General features: G+C 37.6%; 1 protein-coding gene across 3 annotated transcripts in view; it reads left to right on the plus strand.

Moving 5' to 3' along the window:
• The window catches only part of dysf (neuronal PAS domain protein dysfusion), a 379,409-nt gene that overhangs the window by 221,046 nt on the left and 130,650 nt on the right, over positions 1–27,713 (plus strand). The window contains exon 1 of one of the 3 annotated variants that reach the window (XM_087349758.1): positions 4,275–4,355. The exons of the other annotated variants lie outside the window; for them this stretch is intronic. Coding sequence (XP_087205884.1) covers position 4,355 — 1 coding nt within the window. The 5' untranslated portion in view covers positions 4,275–4,354. Of the gene's footprint in view, positions 1–4,274; positions 4,356–27,713 lie in introns of those variants that run through there. 3 annotated transcript variants of the gene reach the window in all.

A 27,713-nucleotide genomic window follows, 5' to 3' on the forward strand; every position in this document is an offset into this window, starting at 1 on the left:
TCTGCCATCTGCGTTGTACTAAGTAAGTCAAGAGACCAAGTTTCTTACTTATTTTAAGCAATCTTTTGCAATTTTTAGAAGTCGTAGGGTTAGACATATTATATTTTCTGTTCTTTCTTCGTATGTATACTGCTTTAAATATTTCTCCGGAAAATTAATCCGGCAAATCAGTTGAAAATATCGTATATGCATATGTTTTATGCTGTAGTGTTTACAGATTCATTTCTGGCTTAGTCGTCCTGGTATTGCGCTGATACGCTGATCAGCAGGTATAAAAGTGATCATTTACGCGTTTTGTACACAGACCCTGTATTACGTAAAAAAATTTACACATTTAAAAATACTTGCCTCTTTCAGTTTTATAAGATTTGTATCTGAAGCCTTTTCTTACATCGGGAATATTTATTTACGTCTAAATCATTATTTAAGCCTTCGATTAACATGTATCTGGTAAATTGGAATAAATCAAGATATATTAACACTTCATTGGGCACTGATGAAGAGACAGACATAAGCCCTTCACATAATGTTACTTGTATAAGGAAAATAAATAGTAGTCTGATTTTGTTGTGGCTTTTCTCGGCTAAAGGTGTTCAGCAGATACCTTGACCCTGCTGTTTTAATAGGAGGGTATATCGTATAGCTTCTTTGTACTACCAATTAAACGAAGAGCAGTTGACAATGCTGACCTGCGACGTGTCTGCCTGCCTTATTTCTTCCACATTACTTCGTAGTGTAACCAAGGAAACTAAAGCCTTCATGGAGTCCAAGCTAGTTAAAAGTTTAATACTACCTTTGTCTCTATGCACATGTATATGTTCTAAGACCCTAGAAAGTTAATTAGCGAAGGCGATATTGTAAAATTAATGACCTAGATTTTATAAGCTTGGAGTCCCACGAGAGATCTCTGTGTGAGCTGTACTAGAAAATGATCCTTTTTCTCGGTTAATTGGAGCCAGGCTTGAAACGAAGCAACGGGCGTGATTTAAAATCACCGCGTGCTTTAAAGCTGAGAAGCTCGTGAAAGTTTCTGGCGGTAAGTTTTGGCTGCAGTTGGTCATATATACGCTTCCAACAGTGAATGGTGAACTTCATTATTACATGATGCAGACAAGAATTGTTTATTTGCCAAGAATATTATTTTCTTTTGTTTTGTTTCCTGCAGATGTTTTGTTTCTTTTTCAGATTTAAATAAATGTTGGATAAACAAGTCGGTTGACTCTAATTAATTAAGTAAAACGGAGATTTATTTTTTATATTGGTACCGTCAGTAAAGAAAAAAGAATTTGATTGGTTTAAGTCTTTCACAATTTAAATTATTTTTATTTGTTCTACTGCTCTCCCCCCCCCCCCATTTCCCGAATATTCTTTACCTAATCAGACATTGTGATGGTAGTAGAACTGTCACTAACTTCATCCATTTTGACTTAATTCTAGTAACAGAATTAAAATAAAAGCCGAAGTAGTGGGTTAAAAAAAATCGTGTAAGTTTTTTTGCATCTTGAAATGGGAAAAATAATATTAACTAGAGACCATAATGGAGCATACAATGTTCTTTACCAGCACATTAATTTATACTTACATTTAATTTTGTGCCCTTTTCGAAAAAGGATACTTATTTCATGTTCACACTCTACGTTTAAGTTAAATTATCCTCTACATTTAAATTTAATTCTATGCCTTTATGAAAAAGCGCTTATTTCGTGTTTAGAATGTGTAATAATTTAGATGCGAAATGTTGTGAAATTATTTTGAGTTAAAGAAATTTTCTTGACGTGATTAAACAGAACATGTGTTACATCGTTTAAGTATTTCTGTAATTATGTCTATCTCCAGCTTGTGAAAATCGAACACACAAAGATAATTCAGCGTTTCTTATCGGGAAGCATGAAAAAGTCTGGTCCTTTTGACTAGTGCCCAGTGTAGATACAATCCATGTTCTTTGAAAAACCAACAAGGCAAACGTAAGAGGAGCAAACAGCCTTCAAGACACAGGGTTTCTATGTCAAAAGTGACGTTACGATAGTCGAAAGATTATATAAGGTTTTGAAATAATATTACAGCTGAATGAAATTCGTCTGCGTTGATTTGGCTAGCCGGCAGACACGTGGAAGTACTGATTCGTTGATTCGTGCCTGATAGTATCAGTAGCGTGACGTAGCGAAACAACTACAGCAGTACGGGTCATGTGTGCTTATACTAAAATTCTTGTCGCTACGTGTCAAATGAAAAAGTCTTCAATCTTATGCGCGCACTCCGTTATGAGATCTGATTCCATGTTTTGAGACGTCCGTATTTTTATCTGAGATGCATTTTAAAATTGTAATAGGCCTGTGTATGACAAATACTTGAAAATGTTTAACAATTAAAGTATTTGGGTGAGAATAAAAAATTCGACTTTTATGAGTGTAATGGGGTATGAATAAATTTGGGAAATCTTTGTGTCTGTCAACAATTCCTGTCGCATTTCTTTCCAGACACTAAATATCAAGCTGATAATGTTACAAGACAGTAATATTCTTAGGCTTTTGTTAGGTTACACTAAACAAATCAGATAATTGGTGAATATAAAAATTTTGTTTACATTTTATATTTGAATAGAATCTCACTTGGCTACATGTTTCAACGTTAATACGTCATCACGAATCCACACACATGTTTCATGCTTTGTAATTACTAGATTGCAAGCCCTTGCTTACATAATATAGTTTGTCTTCTCTAGCATTTATACAGCTAAACGAATAAGTCCATTATATTTCTCAAATACTAACTATATTTTTATTTCCTCCATACGTCTTTATAGCGTCGTACTTAATTAATCATCTATAACCCAGTGGTCATCATATATACCAAATTCATTTGTTTCAGTATTTCAATATTTAAGAGTTTTATATGATTCTTTGGGTAATCAGCATTTATTTCTTTAAACAACATTAACTAGCTGTAATGGTGAACTATTTCTTTTCAGGACGGATTGAATTTTTAAATATTTTTAGATGATCTTTGATATTAAAGAATCATTTGTATGCATTGTTATTACAACAGTATACAAATATGAACAAACGTTTATGTTTTCGTGAAATTAGTTTAGAAAAAGAAAGAGGAATCTGACAAGTTCTCTGTGAAATAACTTTATGATAACTCCCAGAATACACAGACACCACGCGAGAGTGTCAGAACAAAATAGCAGAAGTCTAGTCCAATTTTACTTTCGGTGTACGTTTTCTCTCGAACGTAGTAATCACGTGTCTCAGTTCCATGTTGTGTTGTTTACGATTTGTTCCCACGACAAGAATTTGCTGCTGGGAGTCTGATTGCGTGCGAACATAACGCCAAGCACTGGACCAGGGCTGCTGTGGGAGTCACGGCCGGGGGGAATTACACGGCACCAGGAATCCGTCAACCCTCCGCCTCCTACAGCTGGTGTCTCCGATCCTATAATCGTCTGCTTCCCAAAACAATAAAAATCTATAGGACGTTGTAGGCCTGCATTCTACAGTGTTTGGCGGGTGTTCTGTGTGGTTATAAAATGTAAGTTCTTGCTTTGAGTAAAACGCGTAAGTTGCAGTTATTTAAAGATAAAGTAGTTCAGGAATACGTAATGACGCAGGAAAGATCAACTGTGACCTCAAGGAAGTACGACATGAGGACGGGAGGTGGGAGGAAGTAGGTGAGGATTTTGTTCAATTTTGGGCTTTAGTGTTGATGGTATTGAACCTTCAATTCTGTTGACAGACAGTAAGTTATTTTGTTATTGACAAGGAACATATAGGAATTTCACGCCTTTATGTCTACTGTGTAATAAACTTTAACGAAATGACCGATTTTCATTAAATTTGGTGTGAATGTCAGTCCTGTCATTAAAAATAAATGGTACACGACACGAAATTTTAAGATTCGAACAACGCCGTTATGTTTCTCTGAAATTATTTGCATTGGCAGGTTCTCGAAAATGTCTGTTTTTTGTTGAAATAATGGTAGTGACGACATTGTGAGGACGTGAAATTATTTGATGTTTCTTCCAGAGCGATAGGTTTAACCTACGTATAATTTTATGGGTTGCATCCTGGTGTGTTTTAAGTGGCAAGTAAATATATATAGTAAAGTTCTTGTTGTAAGTGGTAAATAAATAAACCTTGTTTTTGAAATGTTAATAATTAATGCCAAACCCTACATTCCAATATGATAGCAGTTTAACCCAATCTGACTAAATGCCATCAGCTTCAACCCCCTCCATCGCATACACCAGAGTGACTCACATCCGTAGGACAGTTGCTTAGCCACTGATTAGTTTCTTCTGCCCACGCACGTAGCACACACCACCTATTCCGTGCTTCTAACTGCAAGCGGACCCAGTGAGTAATATGTAATGATTTATATAATTTCAGGTTTTCACAGCGGTGAGTATGAAGATTTCTGTCTTCTGGGTTGTTGCGCTTTGCAGTCTGGTAGATGTTAACCAACGTTTCTGAGGTCATCCTGCCTCCGTCATCAGGGCAATGAATCTACCAGACTTCACAGCGCAACAAACCAGAAGACAGAAATCTTCATTTGATGAGTTATTCAAAACCCTTCTTATTTTTTACGCATTACTTTAAACTGATTTCAAATTACTTAAAACTTACACCTTAACAATTAACCAGATTCCGGAAAATTTGAAATATTCACCTTACTACAGAGTAATTATCATAAATAAACACATATTTCACAGTAATGTAACTCTGTATTACACACAAAACAATATATAACTCTATTTTTATATAATTACTCCTCCCTTCTGTCTTCACAAAATAATATAAAACTGCTCACTTAAAATCGGGCCAATTTAACCCATATGAAAGGCATTTTATAACTTAACCTTCTGATTCAATAGAAGACGTTAATTTATTGACTAACTGAGGGACAGTTAACTTCTGCTTCGTAAGTTACAGCAAACGTGTCTAATCTATCCGACCAGTGATCACAGTTGTACTTGTGTTAGAAATTAGTTAATTAACATTAATATATAGTAATAAAATTGCCAATGTATGCACTGTGAAACTCCCCATAACAACTGCTACCAGTCACAACAGATATTTTTGTTTATACAGTTTTTGAGCTCTGTCCCTCGCTACACTTTCGTGTGGTCTAATAGCATTCAGACCTACAGGTTGTCTCACTATACATTGGAATGTTAGCCATTCAAATTATTGTTTCTGTATAGGAGATAAGTATTGGTTTTTAAGATTTTTTGTGGAAGCAGCAGGGCTGACGGATTGCGTGACCTTGTCTTTTGCTTCACAACGAACTTGTTTTGTTGTAGTAAAATACAGACGGTGAAACAGGATTTTTTGAGATGGAAGTTTATTTTTACGTGAACTGAACGTTACTGGGAAGAAATATTTATTCTAACGTATTAATGTTTCGAAATTGGATACACATTTTCATGCCAGTTGGTTTAATTAACATATAGGCGGGCCTATTTTGTACGTATTAAGTTATCAGAGGCTGCGTTACCTGAAAATCATTTTCACGTATAAGTTTAGACTACTGATAATGACGCTGTTATTTTTGTCAGGAAGCGACGCACACAGACGTGTATGTCCGTCCGTCTGTCCGTCCAGCAATAAGTTTTGTTTCCGAAACTACTAACGAATTTTAATTGCAGGTTTTATTCATGATCCGCACTATAATTTGTAAGCCGTGATAATTCAATTTTGATCTGAATTAATATAATGCAAACCACTACTTCACATACGGCTTAAATAAAAGTTTATCGACTTCCTTGTGATCTGCTTTCCGTTCAAAATGAACTGCTTGATGTCACAAAATACAGATTTTATGAAGATTGACAATATTATTTTCAACATTTCTTGTTAACGAGATTATAAGTTTTGTGCAGTTTGTAGTGTTAATCTGTCTTGCAACTCTAAATTTGTATCTGCAAGAAAGGAAACACCAAATCAGTGAGAGAAAGCAAATAACACAGTTGGAACGTATGAAACGTATGTGAAAGCTTAGCATTTCTTTTTCGTAGACAGTCAACTGTTTATGCGTTTCGAGTGTTCATGTATCGATTTTTTTATTCACACTAACAGAACTGTGAATTATTAACATTTATTGAATCATTTCTCCATTTAACGTCTAACTTTTTTCGATAAGTTAGCCTGAAGGATAACCTTTAAATTTATACCTGGGATATCGACAGTCTATCAATATCAAAACACAAACAACTTGTAGTTTGAAGCATCGCGTATCATGAACACGAAGAGTCCGTTAATTAGCTGAAGGTAAAGGTGGTATGTCACGTGAGGGACTACAACATGTAATAATAATGCGTAACTAAATTATCATATTAACTTTGGGCCAGGTGTCATCAATCAGCAGTCTTCTGTTTTAATTAGTACATAACTGGCTAGGCATTTCATTATACAAGAGTTCACAAGTTCTACGTCGGACTCTTCTTGTGGAAGAACGTCTCTAAAGGTTAATTTAGGCCTACTAAGAATCACATAAGTATGTCAGGTGAAGAAGGAGGTTCACGTCTCGGCCTTGTAAGACTCAGAATTTACTGCGATGTGATATGTAGTATCTGGAAGGTCAATACCATTAGAAGAAGAAAATCAAGGAACGCGAACGAATACGAGATCAGTTTCGATTCTGCGATCTAGGTGCGAAAGCTACAGATCTGTGGTTGTAATATTGTTTCTTTTAGGTTAATTATTTCTCGGCTTTTGCTAATTGTTTCAGGAGTCCTTAATTCTGCAGTCAACTTCTTTAGTTAATATCTTAATCAGATAGAATATCACAGTCACTTAATACATTTCAAGTTGTAAATAATTAATTTATATGTTTAATGTGTATAATTCTATCCGTGATGTTATAATAATAATAATCCTTAAAACATGGCTTGCATGCAATCTTCATCCGCACAAATTTAATTTTCTACGTCACTACACGCTTCAGGTGATATGAAATTAAGTTTTTTTTGCGGACCACTGATTCAGTATTATTGCCCCTGTTCACTTGTGCCTTTCTAATTCATCATTCACAAATCTTCGTACAATTTCAGGCTATATGAACCTAATATAATAAGTTAATGAATTCGTTAAATAAACGAAGAATCAGTTAAACCGGCATCTTAGCGTAAAGTTATAATGGTCTGTGTAACTTAAGACTAATGTAAGTCTGTATCTTTGCGTGACAGTAGTCGTCAAAAGTCCTCACAAGATCTTCTTTTATTGTCTTTTAAATGTTCGACAGGCTCGTTAAGTACAAAATATCGTAACAGAAGAATGAATGACACATACGTGGCTTGTTCCAGCAGTGACATGAGAACCCAGAGTTATCTGGATGTTGGTATGCCTTGCGTGAGATTGCGTGACAAATAACGAACAATTTTATAATAATGTGTTTATTCTAGTTTTATTCATAACAAAAAAGTGAAGTTAATGTAGATTTTCCTAACATTCTCCGTAAATGATATGAAGGATAATTTTCTAAACTTTCGTGACAGTGGTTGATCTATTGTATCAATATTCTGTTGTCCATTGTATAAAATGCCGTATAGTACTTATATGACATTTTGGGACCTCGCTGTACACACAAGTCCCTGGGTTCGATATCAATCGCTTCTTTTAATTTTAAAATTAAATGAATAATAAAATCTGTCATTAAGATAGAGACTTTCTTGAATGTAGCAGTTTATCCAACTTTCAAAAAGTATGTAATAAATGTTCCAGGCGGAGAACATTACATTGCTAAAGTTGCACTACGAACTGAATTTGTTACTTAGTATTATTAGTTTGAAAAGAAAAGAAGTGAAGTGCACAAATACGATCCCACGTTATTCACGAAGTCAATGTTGTATCGGCACTGCGCTCCGTAATTTTCACTACTACACATTTCGGCTACTGTACATGACAAAGAATTTCCATTACTTACTTAATATTCAAAATACATTTTGTCTTTTACATGAACTAGAAGTTTGCTTTATCCGGTTTTGACGAGGTATTTGTTGTGGGTGTAAACATATTTCAGCAATATTTCATCAAAACTGTGAGAGTCACTCACCTGGTAAAGAAATTTCCCGCATTTTAGGAATCCGAAATTTCATTACCGCTTTCTCAAAATCTCGCCATTTGATTCTGTCCCCAGCTATCAATATTTGGGTAATTCCCTCATTTCTTATTTACCTGTTTTAAAAGTATCCGCCTATACGCATCTGATTCCTATAAATATTCTTTCGTAGAGGTCTTTTGATAAAATCTTCTGACCTACACAATGCGTGTCACATACTCCTCCTATCTCATTCTTCTTTATGTAACCTCCTTAGCAGGATCAAGATAAAGATGTCCTGTGATACTACTTATTCTGTAATATTCTCCAACCTCCTCCTACTTCTTCTTCGCCAGTTATAATATTCTTATCACTAATTAAAGAATTTGCTTTCATTTTTGAGTATTTGAATTCTACAAGTTTGTATTCTAAGGGCGATTCGTTGGTTATCCAATGACACCTTATCACATGCAGAGAATATTCGGCGTTGAATGAGATGAGGACCAGTTTATTTGAGGTGAAGTGGAATGAATGCGAGGAAATCTGTCCTAGCCTGTTTCAAGGCTCTGTGCAGGAATTTGCGTGGAAGGACTGTAAAATACAAAGAAAGTCTTTAGTCAATGTAGACTGTGCTTCTGGATAGAATTCAACAGGGAACCTGCCGAATAGAAGTGAGACGGGTTTCTGTTGCTCGGACCTGTTCAGTTGCGAACTGCGCATATAAACAAGCCAAGTGCAGTTCTAAGTCCCTACATTTTTCTCAAGAGCCACTACAGAAGCAGCTTGAATTTCACGTCTTAGGATCTGAACGTATCCGGGTTAATATTTTCTTGGGTTGCGATCTAGGCGAAGTCCCCACTCGGTTCTGTCTCTTTGTCTCGTCTTTGCTTTGACTTGCTGTATCTGTGACTCGTATTGTCTCTGAAATAGGGGCGTAGGCGTGTGTGTGCGTGTACGATGCAGCTAGTGCAGGCAGGCATAAACACGACGTATGTATTGTTGTTGCCTGAGGCAAAGGGGACGCTTTGAAGGAGCTTTTATTACACTCTTCAGCAGGTCAGGAAATACCCTACAGTATGTTGATCTATATGAATTGCTTTCACACAATCTATTTGGTGAAACACAGAGATTTCAAAGGCGTTCTTTACAGCTCTGTATTCCGAACATCCTGGGCTCGATTCTTGACCATGGGTATAACGATTAGATATTTTTTGTTTTGTATCAGTCTCTCAATGTGAACTCTACGATAATACGGATACCTTTTGAAAGATAATACGTTTTGTAAAATATATTTTGCTCCATGGACAGTTACAAGTAAATTTACATTTCTACGGTCATAAAACCAATTAATCTTAAGAAACTCTTGGGCAATATAGACAGTCCACTCAAGGGATTTTCATTTGTAATTCTTCATTCACAGTCTTACACTCCTTTGATGCTAGAACCTACAAATCATAAACAGTCGCTATATGAACAATGAATAACATAGTCGTTATTTGCTGTGGCGACATTTCATGTTTACTCAGTGTTTTCTAGACATAATATAGGCAAACAACTCCATGCATTACCAGGGTGGAGAGAGTAATGTTGATACGTCAGGAATCGAACCCCTGCCTTCCAGTCTGTAGCCAGTTGAACGCAGAGCAGTAATTAAAAATCCAGTTACTAGACTTTAGACTATTCTGGATTACTAGATATCCTAATGAATAACGCCACTTTACATACAACAAAATATAGCTAATTCCTGCAACATTATTTATTAGCTTCAAATTTTTCCATGCCCTGTGACGTACACTATAGATTGTATATTATACGGAGACCCAACTCATGTACAGACATTTGCCAGCCACGGTAAAATCGATTAGAGAATATTAAATACCGCAATCCATTTTTTAGTCAGTTCCAGTAGCCCACTAGACGATGTTTATAACAAAACCTTTTGAATACAGCCATCTTATTTCACTATTTTAATTGAAGGGCGGACAGAGAACTGCAAGACCTTGTAAAAAGAAGCCTTGACCTTGTCGCAAGATTGCTGTTAAGCAGTTAAGAACTCTATCATTGAATTTTCGTCTGCAAATGAGAAAGGCAGAAACATTATCCTATACAGTATTTACCAAACGAGCCTTGAAATGGAGACGCGTTGTGTTTTTTTGAGGTAGGAACTGATTTTTTAAATATTATCTAGACGACAGGAAGTCCCTGTTCAACTTTTCTCCTATTCCAAATTTCATCCCGCCTTTTCCACTTCCAAATTTTTACCTATCTCTACCACGAGTAAGAGCTAGTAGTACCCCACTTTCTTCTCTGTCACTTATCTCTTCAAGTTTCATTGCCCGCCTCTCATGCAGCCCTTCCAAAATATTAACACAAAAATTTCGCCCTAAAATAGCCCCCCCCCCTCCCCCCGAAATGTTAACGTAATTTCCCCAAATTGCTTCCTACTAAGGTGAAAATAAAAACTGTAAATTTTCGGTCGACCATCGTACCATCTCGTCAACTTCCCTTTCCCAGAGGTCGAGTGAGTAGTGCCTGGGAACCTTCACGGCTGTTTTCGCCGTTTAATATAGCGTCTTTTATTACTCCCCACTATTTTCAGTCTCTCCGGCTTTGTCTTTACAGGATTAATGAAAATACTGATTGTCTGCAGTAAGTGATCTGCCCAGTTTTCAAACCACGCACGAAAATGAAACGCTTGAAGTTGTTGGCTCATGTGGGATTAATTTAAGGACAATAAATATAGTTCGAATGTATGTATATAGAAACTTGCCGAATGAGTGTGCAGAACAACCTTTACCTCCCTCCATTCTCCTAATCTCACATTGAACTGTACAGCAGATTTGCATAGGCGGAGGGGAGGTGACCACATGAAACACGTGGAGAATGTGGACAGGTGAAGAAGGTGGGACCCATCAGGGTCCTATGTAGAGTGCGCCGCCGTCCTTGGGACCGAGTTCCGGCTTTGCATGCGCCCAAACAGGCGTTGAACTCCGTGTCCCTCTCCACAGCCTTCTCATTGCATAATATTGGCAACCGTGTATTTTCCGCTCACTCATCGGCGCACAATTTTGCCACCGTGAGGAATTCCTCTCCAGTCGCGCTGCAGTGACGCTCCTGTCTGCAGGAGAAGAAAGACTATTTCCTTCTGTTGCCTCGAAATTATTGCCGCTGTCAAAGTAGAGCCTCTGCGTTTGTATTGGTAGGATCAAAACTTATTATGTAAATTAAATAATCTGGATGATAATTATAAGCAATTTACCAAAACAGTGTCATTAAATAATATAACCGCCAATCGAATGATTTGGTAGTTGTATTTGGTAGTTATTGACAATAATTGTATCTATACTTTACAAATGGAGTTCCTACAGGCTTAATACATCTAATAGAGATGTGTTTCAGGTGACTCGTCCAAGGAGTCCTACCGAATGTCTATAGATTAAGCCAACGAAAACTTGGGACCCGCAGTGCTCAGGCACTTGAAGAACGGGTCTTCAAAGTATCAAGTATCAAGTATGTTTCAGGTGGTACATGATGTCAAAGACACATACTGATTACCATAAGACGTTCCTTATGGTACACTTTCGTATGTTCTATCTGTCGTAATCACAACGTAAAAAGCAAGCTTCTTAGTACTTTCCTTGAAAACTGTTAACTTGTTAAATATTTGAAACACACTGAATACCGATGTGGTTAAGTAGCTGTAATAGAAACTAATATATGCTAATTTCTGTCGAGTGTTTTTCAGGAAGAGTAGATGACCTTTAAGAGTTTTTTTTTTCTGTAACCACCTGTCTAATATTTTAAAGCTTGACACTAGGCCCACGGATATAAAAAGAACTTAGATTTAAATTAAACTGAGTTGAGTCAAGGTTTCTCTGTAAGATGATAAAGGGCCTCTGGTAAATTTAAGAAGTCTTGTTTGACAAATAAAATACGCTGCTTAGAAAAAGCTACCTAATTTTAGGATATTCATTAATCTCTAATGTACCAGCGTATTAGGTTAGTAGTTTATACTTATGTTGGTTTTAAATTTAACAGTTTATGACATTTTTAAACTTAGTGAAATTTTTTCAGTTAGACTTAACGTATTAGCATGTTGGTTACTTCCACATATAATAAAATTTACAGTTTTATAGCGCGGATATCATTGTTTAGGCTTCATGCTGTCATGTTGTAGTATCGTGTAACCTGTGAAGACAAAGTTTTGTGTAGAGGAAAGAATAAATTGAACTTCTTACTTTTCTGAGCAGTCGCACCAAATCACGTGGTGGGTCTGTGGAATATGTGTCAAGTCAATGTCTCTCTTCATGTACATTACTTTACGTGAATTAAAGTATTACTGTGAAGCTTTAAATTGGAAATAACACTTTTACGTGGTTATGACCATAAGTACGAACATCGATTGATGGAAAAAGGACTTCCTAGAAACGTTACTCGTTTCTCATTTAACCAAGACATTTGCGTAACCTTAGTTATTGTAGCCGTGTTTACAAAATTCCGCATTTTAACCCAATTCTCAAGTAATTCAGGAAGTTTCACGTTTTCGTGCCTTGTTTTCTTAGATTTAACGTTTAATATCCTTCCGTCTACGCCTGGTTCTACAGAGCGGCCTCTTTCCAGTAATACTAACGACTAAACTGGAGAACAATTTTGTGTATCTAATTTGAATGATTGGTATGGGAAATAAACTTGTGATTGACTGCTTAAAAATGGTTAGTTTTCCTAGCGATGTTTGAGTATTTCTTACTCTAGATTTGACCTTATTAAAAAAACATATAAAACGTTGCCTACAAGAAAAATTGTAAGTAATATAACGAATAAGACAAAATGCTCTTGGTGTCTGTGAATGCACATAATAAACATGACAATATAAATGCAGTTAACTATATAACATTTAATTAAGAAGTCCCTTCGCAAAACTTAAACATTACTGACATAGTAGTTGAATTTAATTTTGTTGGTCTTGTGTGTTAAAAATATAATTTTAGTTTCCTGAATGTTAGGCTTCATATAGTTTTTCATCACAGCACTTTGTACTAAATCGATGTCAGCTTGAAGATATTTACAATCAACAGACTTTGCCTAGATATATTTTCATATCATTGTCAAATAAGAGAAGTTTGGTATAATTATTTTTAGTACAAAATTTGTTAATAAAACATTTAATGAGAGAGGTCACAGGTTATATCCTTGTAGTAGTCCAGACAACATAATACAAGGAGAAGAAAGCTTTAAGATGCGAACGAAATAAGATCTAGGTGATAAGAGACATTCGAACCACTTAGCACGAAACTGACAGCTAATTTAATATTCATCTTCGTCATGAAATATTACGATTTCAGTTTTCTTTAATTTTACTAAAATTTCTGGGAAAATTATCGGTCAGAATAAAGCTTGTAGATTATAAAGTGGATTTACTTTCACAGAAAGCTCCTAGACGGTGAAGTAAGTTGTAAAGGTCGCTGTCTTCTTTTTCGTACTTCTTTCATTTTTCTGTTGTCTGAAATCTCCCTTCATGAGTAGCTCTTATGCAAATACCGACACAGATAAATATAATGATTTTTTTGGAGAAATGCGTAGGTAACAAGTATTCAGAGAGGTTCCACATGAGGTCATCATAATGTTTGCATACGGGCCTCTTCCAGAAGAGCAAATAGTACATGATGAGGTCATCAACATGAAGCTCGTTTAGGCGGTCAATTGATTACTTAATTCAGCTTCCAAATGGATGGCTTGTCCTCATTATGCAGAAATACGAGTACTCTCATGTTATGAGTAGCATCTAGTGTCGGTTAAACCCTTAAAGTCCATTGTCAAATGTCTGTAATACTTGCTTCAACAACTACTAATTCTACATTTTGGTCACAGATTATATTAATGATTTTCGTATAATTCTCACAGCAAACTGACTATTTCCTGAAGCAACATTGAGCATTTCATTTCTGTATTGGAGAAGCGTTGCGTTTTCTTTAAGGTGCGGTCTGAACTATTAAATATTATTCAGGCGGGCTTCTGTTAAAAATACTTTATCGAAATAATATTCCTTTCCCCATCAACTAATAAATATTCATGTTTAATAGTACAGTTGAAAATCTAACGCAAAATATGTGTGGATAAAGGTATTTATCTTAGCTATGGAAGCAAGAAATCAAACTTTTCAGGGAATCAGATTATCGCCTGTCTATAATAAGTAATTTGGTGACTGGAAAGATTCAACTTGTTAAACGTTTTACTGATCTAATCGAAGTAGGAGAATATCTCTCCTTATTAAAGTTCTTTGGCTAATTCCGTGTTAAATGCAAATATATAGTAATATTGTGCCGATCAGTTGGTTGAAGTAGTCAGACGGGCTCTAAGCTGAGATCCGCATGCCCGCTCTGGTTCGTGAACCGTTGACTATGTAAACAGAGTTGAGACGGATGGCTTCTTCCCGCAACCCATCCACACACGTGATAAATATTACTGTAATTAAACCACACGTAATTAACAGAATAACAACCTTCCTTGCCGATTTCTTTCTCGTGTGCTTGCTTATCCCATCCTTCGAGCTTTCATGTTAAAGTATAAATTAAGATTAATTCACGTGTAATACTTGTTGATTATGATGCTTTGTTTCTTTTATGTAGTTTCATTGCTTTTCTTCAAACTGCTGACGTCACTATGTAGACGCAAAATGAATTAATTCTGAAAAAAATACTTTTTTAACTGATCTTATGTTTTGTCGCCTCATTCGTTTAATGAGATATGGACTCTTTTCGTAATTTCTTGGTTGACGATGTATCATATACAGAGGTTATCGGCCTGTATATCTTGGCATATTGTGACGATCATTATGAATTATGAATTGCAAGAATGTAGGAGAAATGTTTTTGTGGTCTGTTATAAAGTCCTATCCACACCTGAAGAGACAATATAGGACCCATACTGTGTATTTACTGAGTATTCTGATAATGGTTTGTGCATTCTTTTCCTCAGTCTGTAGGTGAAATCGTCTACCTAGAAATAAGCAGCGACGGGCTACTTTCAAATTCTTACCATTTATGTACATCTTCCAATTTCATTCGATGCTTTATAACCTCCCTAACTATGAAATAAATAAAAAAAACGGGGGAATCGATTACATTTAAGTTTCATATCAGATTTTCCATTGTTAAGCTGAATTAGTACCAGTCTGACAGAATATGGCATTGAACTAGGATGAGTCAGTGATTCGTGTCTTATTTAACAACGCTTTATTACACACAGAGGTTATATAGCAATAATATAGATGAAGAAGATTGTGAATTGGAAAAATAAGCAGAAACCTGCTGTGGCCTGTTACAATCGAAATGGAGGTTACCCATGAGGGTAATGGCAGTGAGTACAGTAGGCACCCCGACTGAGATTCGAACAAGATGCCTCCCGAATACAAATCCGTAGCATTATTTTGCACACATTTGCTAGATATAAGATAATGTAAACTAAGTTCATGTTTTGTCTGCGTATTGCTGTCCGATCATGTATAAAACTTCAACCATTTTGGCAAGAAGTTCAAATTCATTCTTGACGAATAGACATTTTGTACCCACAAGACGTTCTTTGTTCCACGGATTGTCTGACGTCTGTTGAATAACAAAAAATGATATATTATGGACTGTCTTTTCTGTCTCGTCATTGGGGTTCTGATTTTTTATATTTATTGCCATTTGTAAGTATTTAGTGTCCTTCATTTAATCTTTTTTCCCATTTTATTTCTCTTATTTTAAATATCGTCTGATTGTTTCTATTATTTTTCATTATTTGTATATAATTTTTTTTATATTTTCAGTTTCATAACTTGAGAATTGTTTATTCCTTATTAGTCCGTAGGCTATTTGCGATTCGTTGTCGTTGTTTCATGTGCTATAATGGATATGGAATGCAGGTCCATATATCTAGATTCTATAACTTCAGTGTTTTATGTTTCTTATTGTGTCTACATTTTCCTTTTGTAGTGCCCTGTATTGCAAAGAATATTAAATATAAACAATACATGTTCAAACAAGTCTGTAATCAACTTTTCCATCATTTTGAAGCTTCGCTACTAAACAATTGTCTGTCGCGAAATTTAGGCCTACATTCAAATTTCGTCTGAAGCAAAGTAGGCACCACAAGCTGTTTCCAAAACTTGCAATTTTAATCCGATCACCAGCTTACATAAAATGAACAGCCAGCCAGCAATTTTCCCCCGGTTGGCCTCGGAATACCTGACAGCTTACATTCCGCAAAGTGTGTTTATTTAATATATAATTATCCAACAGTACGCCATTCAGATATATCCGGTTGTGCAGGGTACCTTTAGAACCCTAAGTATACTTTTTATACATTGCAAATCCATTCTCCTCGGCATACAGTCACTGCCCATGTGTTATTTTTTTTTCTCCAAGAACTCTGTGGTATCGGCAATGATTGATTGCTGCCCAGTCTGGAGGCAACTCGTAATTAAGAACACTATGTCCGGAACTTACTCGGCGAAACGTGACGGATCATTTGGCTAAGATCCTCTTCCGCGGTGTTCGTTGCTGGAGTCTGACCTTTCCCATACTCAAATGACTGTGCGAAGGACCTGATATGAGAACTATATTAATCATTAATCCTGGAGGATATTAAGGACGTTATAAAACTGATGTTATGAAGTACATTAGACATTCTGTGATGCATACTTTGATGCTTTAGTTACCTGCATAAGAAGAACTTCGATGAAAAGACCACATGTGCTCTGTGAGGAATGAATTCTGAACACGTGACAGGCACGTTATATACGTGGAGGAAACCAGTTGCGCGAAACTGGTTTCGTGTAGTAAGTTTTGTCCAAATAATTTCTTCTTGTTCAACACAGGATAATTTGGGATTTTCACAGTGTTGAAGATGGCAATGTTGTTCTGGGTTGTGACGCTGTGTATACTCGTAGGTAGAGACCAGAATTTCAGAGGAACGTGCCGTCTGCATCCTCGGGTCTGAAGACGACGGCTTTCCCAACAAAACTTAAGTCGGGAAAAACCGTTTGGGCCAGTTTCGTGTTACAGCAGTTGCGCAAAAACAGTTTCACGTGACTCTGTGTGATTTGCAGTCTTGCTGCCTTCATCATCCGGGCTGACGTTGATAAACTTCTACCAGAATACACGGCTGCAACTCTGAAGACATGCATTTATTGCCACTACTGTTCAGTCTGCTTGGATCCGTTTTTCTTCTCTCGTCCTTCACTGTGTTCTTTTTATTGTTTTTCCCTTCTATTGTTGATTTCAGCCTCGCACCTTGTCGACATGTCACTGTAATCTGGGACTCCATGCAGTTGAAGACCATCCAATTTCCACACAGCTTCAAACGCTGGAACAAGTACAACTTTGTCCAGGATCTTGTTTTCATATCTCTGTCTACATGAATTCAGACTTCATAAAAAATAAAAGACGTTCTCCAATATAATAATACATATACCCAACTGAATAACAGAGATCGATACACAATACTGACTAGATTGGAGTATCTCTGAGCGAAAATGACTTAAGCCACATTAAATTAATTTATTTTATTTAATCAATTTTTTCAGGCGCCGTGATACTGTCAATGAATCATGTTCTAAACCGAACGCTTTTTACGAAATGCCGTAATCAGAATTTATTGATCTTTAAGCGAGTTAACGGTTTGATTAACCACTTAAAGCCTAAGCTCGTGTAAATAATATTCAAAGATCAACTTCGTACCTCAAAGAAAACAAAGCGTATTCATTACGAAGTTTAAGGTTAAATAAGTAATCTGATGAATTTAGCGTAAAAGTATCGCACTGCAATAAAGTATGCCAATACAAGAAATGAATCACTACCGCTTTTGTCAGACGCATTATAACAAACTAAAAATATTTAAGGAGAGTAGGCGTCATATGGTCTTTGTAGAACTTCTTGTTTTAGAGCGTATGAAGTTCGTGATAGGCGTAAATGCGGTTGTTAAATTATAAATAGGTCTGGAAAAATCTTAAGAGCATGTACCAGTAGTCACATCAGTGATTACGGCAGCCATCTTTGTAGGACTGTAGGGGATTTGACTTGAATTTTCTCTTAATTTTGTGCTTTGCAGCGCTAAACGGAACTGGCATGTAAGTTAGTAACAATTAATATATAGAAGACACTATTCTGAATTAAGACGATAACACCTTAAAATGTAGTAGTGTTTAAACCCTGTCCCCTTTTGTTTGCATTCATCTTGTGGGGTAGAAGAAACCCTGTGGTTAAGGTTAAGACCGCCCTCTGACTTCTTTCTTGTAACACAAATGAATTGGATTACAACAAAATGAAACAAAAAAACATATTTTCAATAGTATTTCAACCATTGTAACACTTAGACCATTTTTAGATTACGAATGTTAGTTGACATCGAGGAGACCCCTGGAGCTTTCACCACACGTTACTTGGTGAGGGGTGTAATAAAATGCTTACGAAACTGGGCCTGATGAGCGTCGTGGCTTATTGGTCGCTTTCCGGGAATTCTCTGGTTTAAATGTCGGTTTGGAAACCGGTTATCCTGACTGGTCTGTCATGGTCCTCCTCAGGCAAATGTTCAGATTTATTATGTAACGTCGCTGTTATTAGCTCAGGCTGCGTAGGTTCGTCGAATATTTTGGTAGACTTTAAAACAGGCCATGTCGACTTGTTTCTTTCATTCTATTTAAAACTCACCTTTTTTATCATTTGACGCTATATGGATTCTGGTTTTGATGTGTCATTAAGTAAAAAAAGCGTGGAACTGGATGTGTCCACGTTGCCCGAAGAGGAAAATAATTCGAAGAGATATCACAAACATGAAAACTATTTGTCAGCAGAGACCATTAATGTAAGATATGAGTTTTTCACAGCTGTGAGGATGATGACGGAGGCAGCATGACGTCTGAAACGTTGGTTAACATCGACCAGACTACACAGCGCAACAACCCAGAAGACAGAAATCTTCATACTCAATCGCCCTGATGACGGAGGCAGTATGACCTCTGAAACGTTGGTTAACATCTACCAGACTACACAGCGCAACAACCCAGAAGACAGAAATCTTCATACTCTGATGACGGAGGCAGTATGACCTCTGAAACGTTAGTTAACATCGACCAGACAACACAGAGCAACAACCCAGAAGACAGAAATCTTCATACTCTGATGACGGAGGCAGTATGACCTCTGAAACGTTGGTAAACACCGACCAGACTGCACAGCGCAACAACCCAGAAGACAGAAATCTCCATACTAAGAATCGCCCTGATGATGGAGGCAGTATGACCTCTGAAACGTTGGTTAACATCGACCAAACTACACAGCGCAACAACCCAGAAGACAGAAATCTTCATACTCACCGCCCTGAAGACGGAGGCAGTATGACCTCTGAAACGTTGGTTAACATCTACCAGACTACACAGAGCAACAACCCAGAAGACAGAATCTTCTATCGCCCTGATGACAGAGGCAGTATGACCTCTGAAACGTTGGTTAACATCGACCAGACTACACAGCGCAACAACCCAGAAGACAGAAATCTTCATACTCACCGCCCTGAAGACGGAGGCAGTATGACCTCTGAAACGTTGGTTAACATCTACCAGACTACACAGCGTAACAACCCAGAAGGCAGAAATCTTCATACTCTGATGACGGAGGCAGTATGACCTCTGAAACGTTGGTAAACATCGACCAGACTACACAGCGCAACAACCCAGAAGATAGAAATCTTCATACTCATCGCCCTGATGACGGGGGCAGTATGACCTCTGAAACGTTGGTTAACATCGACCAGACTACACAGCGCAACAACCCAGAAGACAGAAATCTTCATACTCACCGCCCTGAAGACGGAGGCAGTATGACCTCTGAAACGTTGGTTAACATCTACCAGACTACACAGAGCAACAACCCAGAAGACAGAATCTTCTATCGCCCTGATGACAGAGGCAGTATGACCTCTGAAACGTTGGTTAACATCGACCAGACTACACAGCGCAACAACCCAGAAGACAGAAATCTTCATACTCACCGCCCTGAAGACGGAGGCAGTATGACCTCTGAAACGTTGGTTAACATCTACCAGACTACACAGGGTAACAACCCAGAAGACAGAAATCTTCATACTCTGATGACGGAGGCAGTATGACCTCTGAAACGTTGGTAAACATCGACCAGACTACACAGCGCAACAACCAAGAAGACAGAAATCTGAGTTTGTTGATCATCGCCCTGATGACGGAGGCAGTATGACCTCTGAAACGATTGTAAACATTACCATACTACACGGCGCAACAACCCAGAAGACGGAAATCTTTAGAGACTATTATGTTTTTGAACCAATAGACTTACATCAGTTTTGTGCTAATTTATTACCTGTACAGACGCGTATTTTGTTGTCATTATTGCTGCATCCGTGTAATAACGGTGCTTGGTGTCAAAGGTATCTGATATTTTGAGTTCTTACTGAAATCCTGCAATTTCTGCTAACACTGCGGAGCAAACACTGATAATCCACAGAAATACATGATTAGACAGACTAAGAACCGAAACATAGGCCTTCGCCGCGTATCATACGTCACTGGCCTTGGTGTTCCCGCTTTTTAGATGTAACTATGCTACATTCCTGTGCTTTATGCAGCTATTCCTTCGGTGCAGGAAATATTGATCGACTGCATATTCTAAGACAGGGGTTTCCAAAGTGGGAGCCGCAGTATGCCAGGGCAACGTTCAGCTAATGCCAAGGAGTATTACAACGCACATGATAAATTTATAAGAAAAGTTCATATTGATGTGCAAATATTCAGGGTTTAATAGAAAAGATATAGATAATTAATGTTTAAGATGACGGTCTTATGGGTTGTAGCATCGTGTAATCTGATAGTTTACCGACGTTTCATAGGTATTTAATGCCTCCATCATCAGGGCGATGCATAACTCGACAGCCATGTTCACACTCGCCGCTGTGACAACTTCAAATCCTTATTATTAAGGTTCATTAGTAGTTGTTTTTTAATTTACAAATTTAATTTAAGTCGTTTTTCAGCTTGGAGAGTGGGGGGATAAAACGTTTTTTTTTCGCATCACGGGAGCCTCAGACTAAAACAGTTAGGAAACCACTGGAATACAGGACCATACGACCATATGGTCTGCATGGAAAAGGACTGCAGACAAGCTGATTGTGACCCCTGTTGTACCGGGGGGGGGGGGGGTTATGAGAAATGAGTCGACCTGGGCTAAGAATAATAATAACAAGCATCTAGTCATCGGGTCATTATTAAATAATAGGTCTGCTTGACATAGATTGGTTTGGTTGTAAGTTAAAATTCGTAGAGTAGTTGGGACATTCCTTTATGTTGGCCCCTCGTTCAGCGATTCTTATCTCTAAACACGAAGGCCCATGAGAAAAGCAATGCCAGTGACGTGGTTGTCACCTCAATATTCTGAGAATTTCTTTTGGCCGATATGGATGTTTCATGAAACAGATGAGCGACTTGAAGATGTTTCTCATTCTTGACTTAAGAGTGTACGAAACAGGCGTCAGCTGACTACACCACATCGGCTTTCAAGTGAAGAGGAACCGGTAATGAAACATTCTACTGTCTGATTATGAAATTTATACTCTATAAATGCTTCCTACTGTTTTAATATATTTATATAAATTCAACTTAGCCAGGCAATGGCTCACGTATATCGCGTGTGTAAAGCCGAGGCCTACCCCTCCAGCATCAACGACTTACAGTCTTCTGTCATAATTTGTGGTCGTATGCATGTATTTTGAAAGACGTGTAGAGAGACTTGAGGTTTTGTAAAATGATCCCAAAGGAATATGTAATATTCCTCAATGTCATAAAGAACTCTGCGAATTTATATTTTATTGACTTTCCGAGAAATTAATTTGTCGCCAAGCTCAGCGTATGAAGTAAAAAGTAGTAGGACTATTAGTGTACGTACCACATAATACGAACATTTGCGTCATATAAATGTCTCTTCGCCTTCGGGTACCACCAACACTTAACTTTCAAACAAAAGTTATCTCCACCCAATTTAAATATGTTTCTATCGGTTAAGTAATTAAATATATATGAATGCTATTTTGCTTTGTATACATGACGAGTCTGTGACCTATCGAGACTCGGGACTACTCCTGCGCCCCTGGCGGCTGATACTGCATGCTTATCACCACCTACTACATTCCAAAAGGGAGGAGCCCTCTCGAGCTATTGATACTCGAGAATGGGGCCCGCCTAGACGCACTGAGCATGACGGCTTCTATTGTTGTGTGGCGCACTCGTGGCTAAAATTCAAAATTCTTGCTCCGAAAACTTTTAAGTTGCTGTATATTATTTTTAAATAACTCATTCACTCTGCGTATTTCTCTTTCCGAAGTAACGAGTTAAAATGTGAGGTAATTAATGAGCAACGTCTCACTGGCCAGGAATTTGTCGCAGTAGGCGTAGAATCCGAAAACTGAAGGTTTTTGACGAAGTGTTGTGACATTAAAACTAATCATTTTGTCTCTCTCCAGACAAATTTTGGGATAGTGCCTTAAAAAGTGCCAGTTAATCATCTTCCCATCATATTCAACCAATAGGCCTACAGCTAAAACAACGTCGCTAAATAATCTACAAATCAATCGTCAGGAATTGTTTAGCATAAGAAATGCAATATACCTAAAACTTTGATAACAACGTGTTAGTACAATTTCGGTTTTCGGGGGCGAGCCACGTTTAATGATCAGAATTATCCAACTTTTCGGTAAACATTGCACCGAAATGATTGCCGAAACTTTGAATAATCCTCAGCTTTCGATGTGGTTTATCACCCAACGCCATTTACTTAACTGAAGAACAAGAATATATTGTTAGTATTTATGTAAACATTCAAAATGTTTCAACACGTTGCAGAAATGAAGAATAACTGTGACCCTTAACAACAACATGATGTTACACCCGTAATTAAATTATAATCTCTGATATTGTGGGGTTTTGGTATTTGCATAGAAATCGAAAGAATTATTAAGGAGTTCAGAAGGCGAGTTACATAAGCTGTATAATCAGTCTGTTGCCAAGCTGAGAAGAAAGTGGGCGAAACTTAAGCTTTGAAATCTGGTCCCGTGTTGCGTGTTGACATACCGGTTAAATCAGTAAATGATTTATTCTTCGACCCCTCCCCCTTGGTTTATTTGAACCTAATATCTCCTGTTCGGCTGCTTCTTTCGGTGAATTTGAGGATAATATTCTGCTCGCACGTGGACAGAAACTCAGACTGATGTATCCATCACTGTCATTAGCCTGGCATGTACCAGAACTGCTGGTAGTCTCTGACAGTTTCGTGGTATCTCTTCGTCTTATATAACCTCTTTCGTCCTTATGTTTGTAGGTCGATCTACTTCGGTACTCTGTTAACGTTCTGTTCTTTTCTTAACGTAACTTATTCTGTTCGGCTTGTAAACATACATATTGTGAAATGCTGAATGTTTAATTTTAAAAAGATATTGTATATATCTTTACTTATCGTGAATTTTATATTTTAATTGTAGAAGTTCACTGCCTTGTTTCTAAAGCACAGGTCAGTTTCCAACTAAATTTGTAATAAACACGACTTACAGTTAATGCAATTTCTTGTTGTTCACCAGTATTATCAGTGCATAGTGACATAAGCCAGTTGTCATGTATGGGTGTGAAACATGGTCTCTTAATCTGAGGGAATATCATAATTTACAAGTGTCTAGATATTAAACAGCCAGAAAATGTTTGGAAATAACATTTGATGGAAATGGAGAATGTTTGGTATTTCATAATAAGAAACTTCGTGATTTATACAGCAGTAAAATGAAGGAATTTAAGATGGACTGGACATTTAGTTAGGATAGCAAAGACAAGAAATTCTTACAGAATTGTTGGGCTTCTAAGGATATGTTCATGGATCTAAGGGAAATATGTGAGAGGAAAAAAGTGTCTTATGGCAGTGTTTATTGGCAGGCTCTGGCACTTATGTTGGGTCCTTGGACTTTTATAGCAGAGTGTTAGTTAAATAATCTGACCAAACTTTACGTTAAGTCATCTAACAATGTAAAAATGAGACTGATGGGAAAAAAGCCAAGTCATTTGCAGAAAGTGGGGATGTCTATTGGCTCCTTATGTTCTTCCACCAGAACGTTAATAAAAATTATCAACATTTGGCACCAAACGTCACAGCCGAGTGGTTAGCACTCCTATTTCGTGTGTGGGAAGTCCCGGAAATCCTGATATGTTTCTCATGGTTTCCCTCAGTCTCTCCACGCCAATTCCGGGTTAATATCCCAGACTACGAACATATTTTTCCTCGTTTCTAATTCATTGTTCATCAAACTTACTGTCATACGTCTGTTTGCAGTTTAAGTTATTGTCAGCGTCGTTAAATAAGGATACACAAATCAATTAAAACTTATTATAATGCCATTAAAAACTTAGGAACCGTTAGAAACCGATAGGACGAGACGCCACATTAATAGCATTAATTAGATCATTTGCAGAAAAGTGGGGGAAATTTAAATCGTCAAAATAAGAACTTGAATCTAGTTTGATTTAGCTGGGATAGCAAATCGTCTCGCTGGATATGAAACTGTAAATAACAATTCTCTCCAGTGACCCGGATAACACACGTGTTGCAATATCTTTCTGGGTTTGTAACTGAGCAGCTTTTTGGATCCTTGTCAAAACAGTACGACCATGCAGGCAACCAACCAAATGCCCCGCGGGCTCTCCTAGGATGTATTGTCCATTGTTGTGTGTGCTCCACTTGTTCGTCTCCCCTCCTCAGCACAGATGTTTGTTAGAAAATATCCTGTGTGCAGTGGCGGTAACGTTCCATGTGCTAAAGCTTCCAGAACAGATGCAACACTAAACATCTTAAGCGGCACACAGATCACTAAAACTCACAGAAGTATTGTCAGTGTTGCAGGACACTCGTTCTAAATGTAATCGATTTGTACTCCAGTTCTGAAAGGTTACTTTAAAATGCATTTATTGATTACTTTCTTAATCATACAAATATCCATGCAGGTGAGACCTGAGGCGGCGAGTAAGAAGATTACCTTCTGGAATGTTGCGTCGTATAGTCTGGTAGACACTTACCGACGTTTCAGAGATGCTTTTACTGATGGATGCAGCAATCATTACTGAAATGTCGGTGAACTTCTAACAGATCAAATTACCAAACGTCCCAGAAGGTAGTCGTCTTCAACATCGATGATAGGCGAAACTGTCACTTTCATTCTTCATATTTGCTACTTCGAAACTGTCTCAGCCTCTTCTGATGCATTGCTTCGATGGTAACTTATTATTTTAAAAATCCTTAACATTATAGAATGTGACTCGAAGTCAGTTTTTGAAAAGTATTTGGAGAAAATCCGGACATCGAAGTGGATGAAACTTGTTTAGTTTGGACGATGTGGTTCATTTTCCACCAGGTCCATCACGCCCATACCATCCCTGAGACCCATGTATTTTAGATTTCTATAAGGAGTAAAGTGGTCGGAGCGTAAAGCTGATAACTGACCTCCGTCTGATGTAGCCAATTCTCGGATCATCCTTTGACACGTCCTCCTGATGTGGAGCTTTCTCAGAAAGAAAAAATCGTAGGTCACAGTATTTCGCCGCCACTGTGAAGCGGGCGCCTGCGCTGTAGTCTGGTGTCTCCGGCGCATGCGTCCACACCCACCCACCAGTCGCAGTTCCTCGGGGCATAACATGGGACAGGAGGGTGTTGCCGGACTACGTCACGAATGACGAAACAGATCGCTCTGATAAGGAAACCTTTAAATTATTATCAAAAACACGATGACCCCAGAAACTACAATTCCGGTTTGGTCAGCGACCGATTCAATATTGGAAACTACTGCCTCCAGGTGCTCTAGTCGTTTTTTGAGTTCGCGTAACGAAAGCAACACGGTGTGCCAGAAGTACTGTTCGTGTCACATTCAAATTCGGAACAACGCGAGAAAATAACCTGCTCTGTAACAGGATTGGAATTGTGTTCTGATTATAAGTTTATGTTTCCGAGTTTTTGCGGTTTTGGGTACGTCATTGGCTTTGATGATTCTTTCACACACACCTGTTTTCTGAGATATAAAGCACAGTCTCTGTTTAGTAGTTCAGTTTGTTGGAGTTGGCCACTGTAAACACAGGATCTGAGATTTTAACCCCCACTACTCCTTCCCCTCACTTCCCCTGACGCTTTGCTCACTGGCCAAGTTAAAAAAGTTGAACCGTACAGTGGACACAAAATAACTCCAAGATTAGCTTAGTCTACGTCACAGTACAGAGTAAGGCATAAAACATGCGGACGGAAGGAGAGACACGACTTCATAATGCGTTCGTTGTGCAAAGGGCACAAAAATGAAGTCGACCGACACCAGAGAAGTACCGGGATCGATTCTTGGTCGGCTCTTCAACTGAACTGTCATCTTCTAGTGTCTACCGATTAGACAACTTAATACTTGTATTTATAGTGTTTCCATTGTCTTCGTCTGCTCTTTACTATTTAGATTTATCATTCTATGCTATCTTCAGACGTCCATGTTCACGTGTTCCATCTGCACTGCCATTACATCTCTTCTGCAGTAAAGTATCTTCAGTTCATCATCTTCTCTTTTATGCCTAACCGTGTAGGTCTCTTTTCATTGATGGTTCTTTTTCTAGATTATAAATTATCGTATTTATAAGTTATATCAGTAGTTTTATTTAAATTTGACTTTGTAGTAGAATTACGGGAATTATTAATCTATTAAAATAGTTGTAAAATGTCTCATTTGAAGTTGGAGTAATTATTATGAGTCTTTCGTAGTTAACAGATCTACAATGGAGAGTAGTATCGGTAAATAAAATGGGAGATTACTTGTTTAATTCAAAATATGTATTATGTGCCTGTTATTTAAACTAATCTATATCCTAAGCTGGTAGTTCATGATGATGACGTAATTGTAACTGATAATTTTAACACTGAAAGGACATGGTGTAAACGAAACTGTGTTAGAGCTTGACCACCAGCCAGTGTTGGGAGGTCTTGTTACAGGTTTCAGTGTGCGTCTGTCCGTCCCCCTTGAGCGACAGGCATGGCAGGCTGTAATAACCACAAGGGTCCAGTTCAATCGTATCACCTAATCGACTGCCATTCATACTGAACTGGTATCGATACATGAAAAGTGGCGATCTCTCAAAAGGCAATGCCAGAATGGCGTAACTACCAATTCGACAGCGAAACCAAAAAAAATGGTGACTTCTTGTTAGTTTTTCGGAAAGAGATGAATGCAGATACTTGTGTTTTACTGAATTTATGGCGGTTTTCTGTGGCAAATTTGAAGTTAGGCAGAGGTAACATCAGCGCACCTACAAAAAATTTTCTGTTTTACGAAATTCTTGAATGTTTTCTTCTTTGGTGTTATGAATTTGTACGTTATGTTCCTGTCGTTATTAATTTGTTTGTTACTTACGGGCACATAAATTGATGCGTGATGGACATAAGTGAAGATACAAATACTATCTGTGTTTAAAATGCCCCTACGGTGGGAGTATCATCTGCAGCAACTGATTTACGAAGATGATTGTTTTCGGATGTTTCTCCGTGTTGTCTGGCAGATACTGATGCGACGTTTCAGAGGGGCTTATTGCCTCCATCATAACCCTGATGTAGTAGAAT

This window comes from Zootermopsis nevadensis, unplaced genomic scaffold (genome assembly GCF_977971745.1).
Source record: "Zootermopsis nevadensis isolate Lab colony 2312 unplaced genomic scaffold, Znev_1.0 Znev_ptg000002l, whole genome shotgun sequence".
In the NCBI taxonomy this organism is placed as follows: Eukaryota; Metazoa; Arthropoda; class Insecta; order Blattodea; family Termopsidae; genus Zootermopsis; species Zootermopsis nevadensis.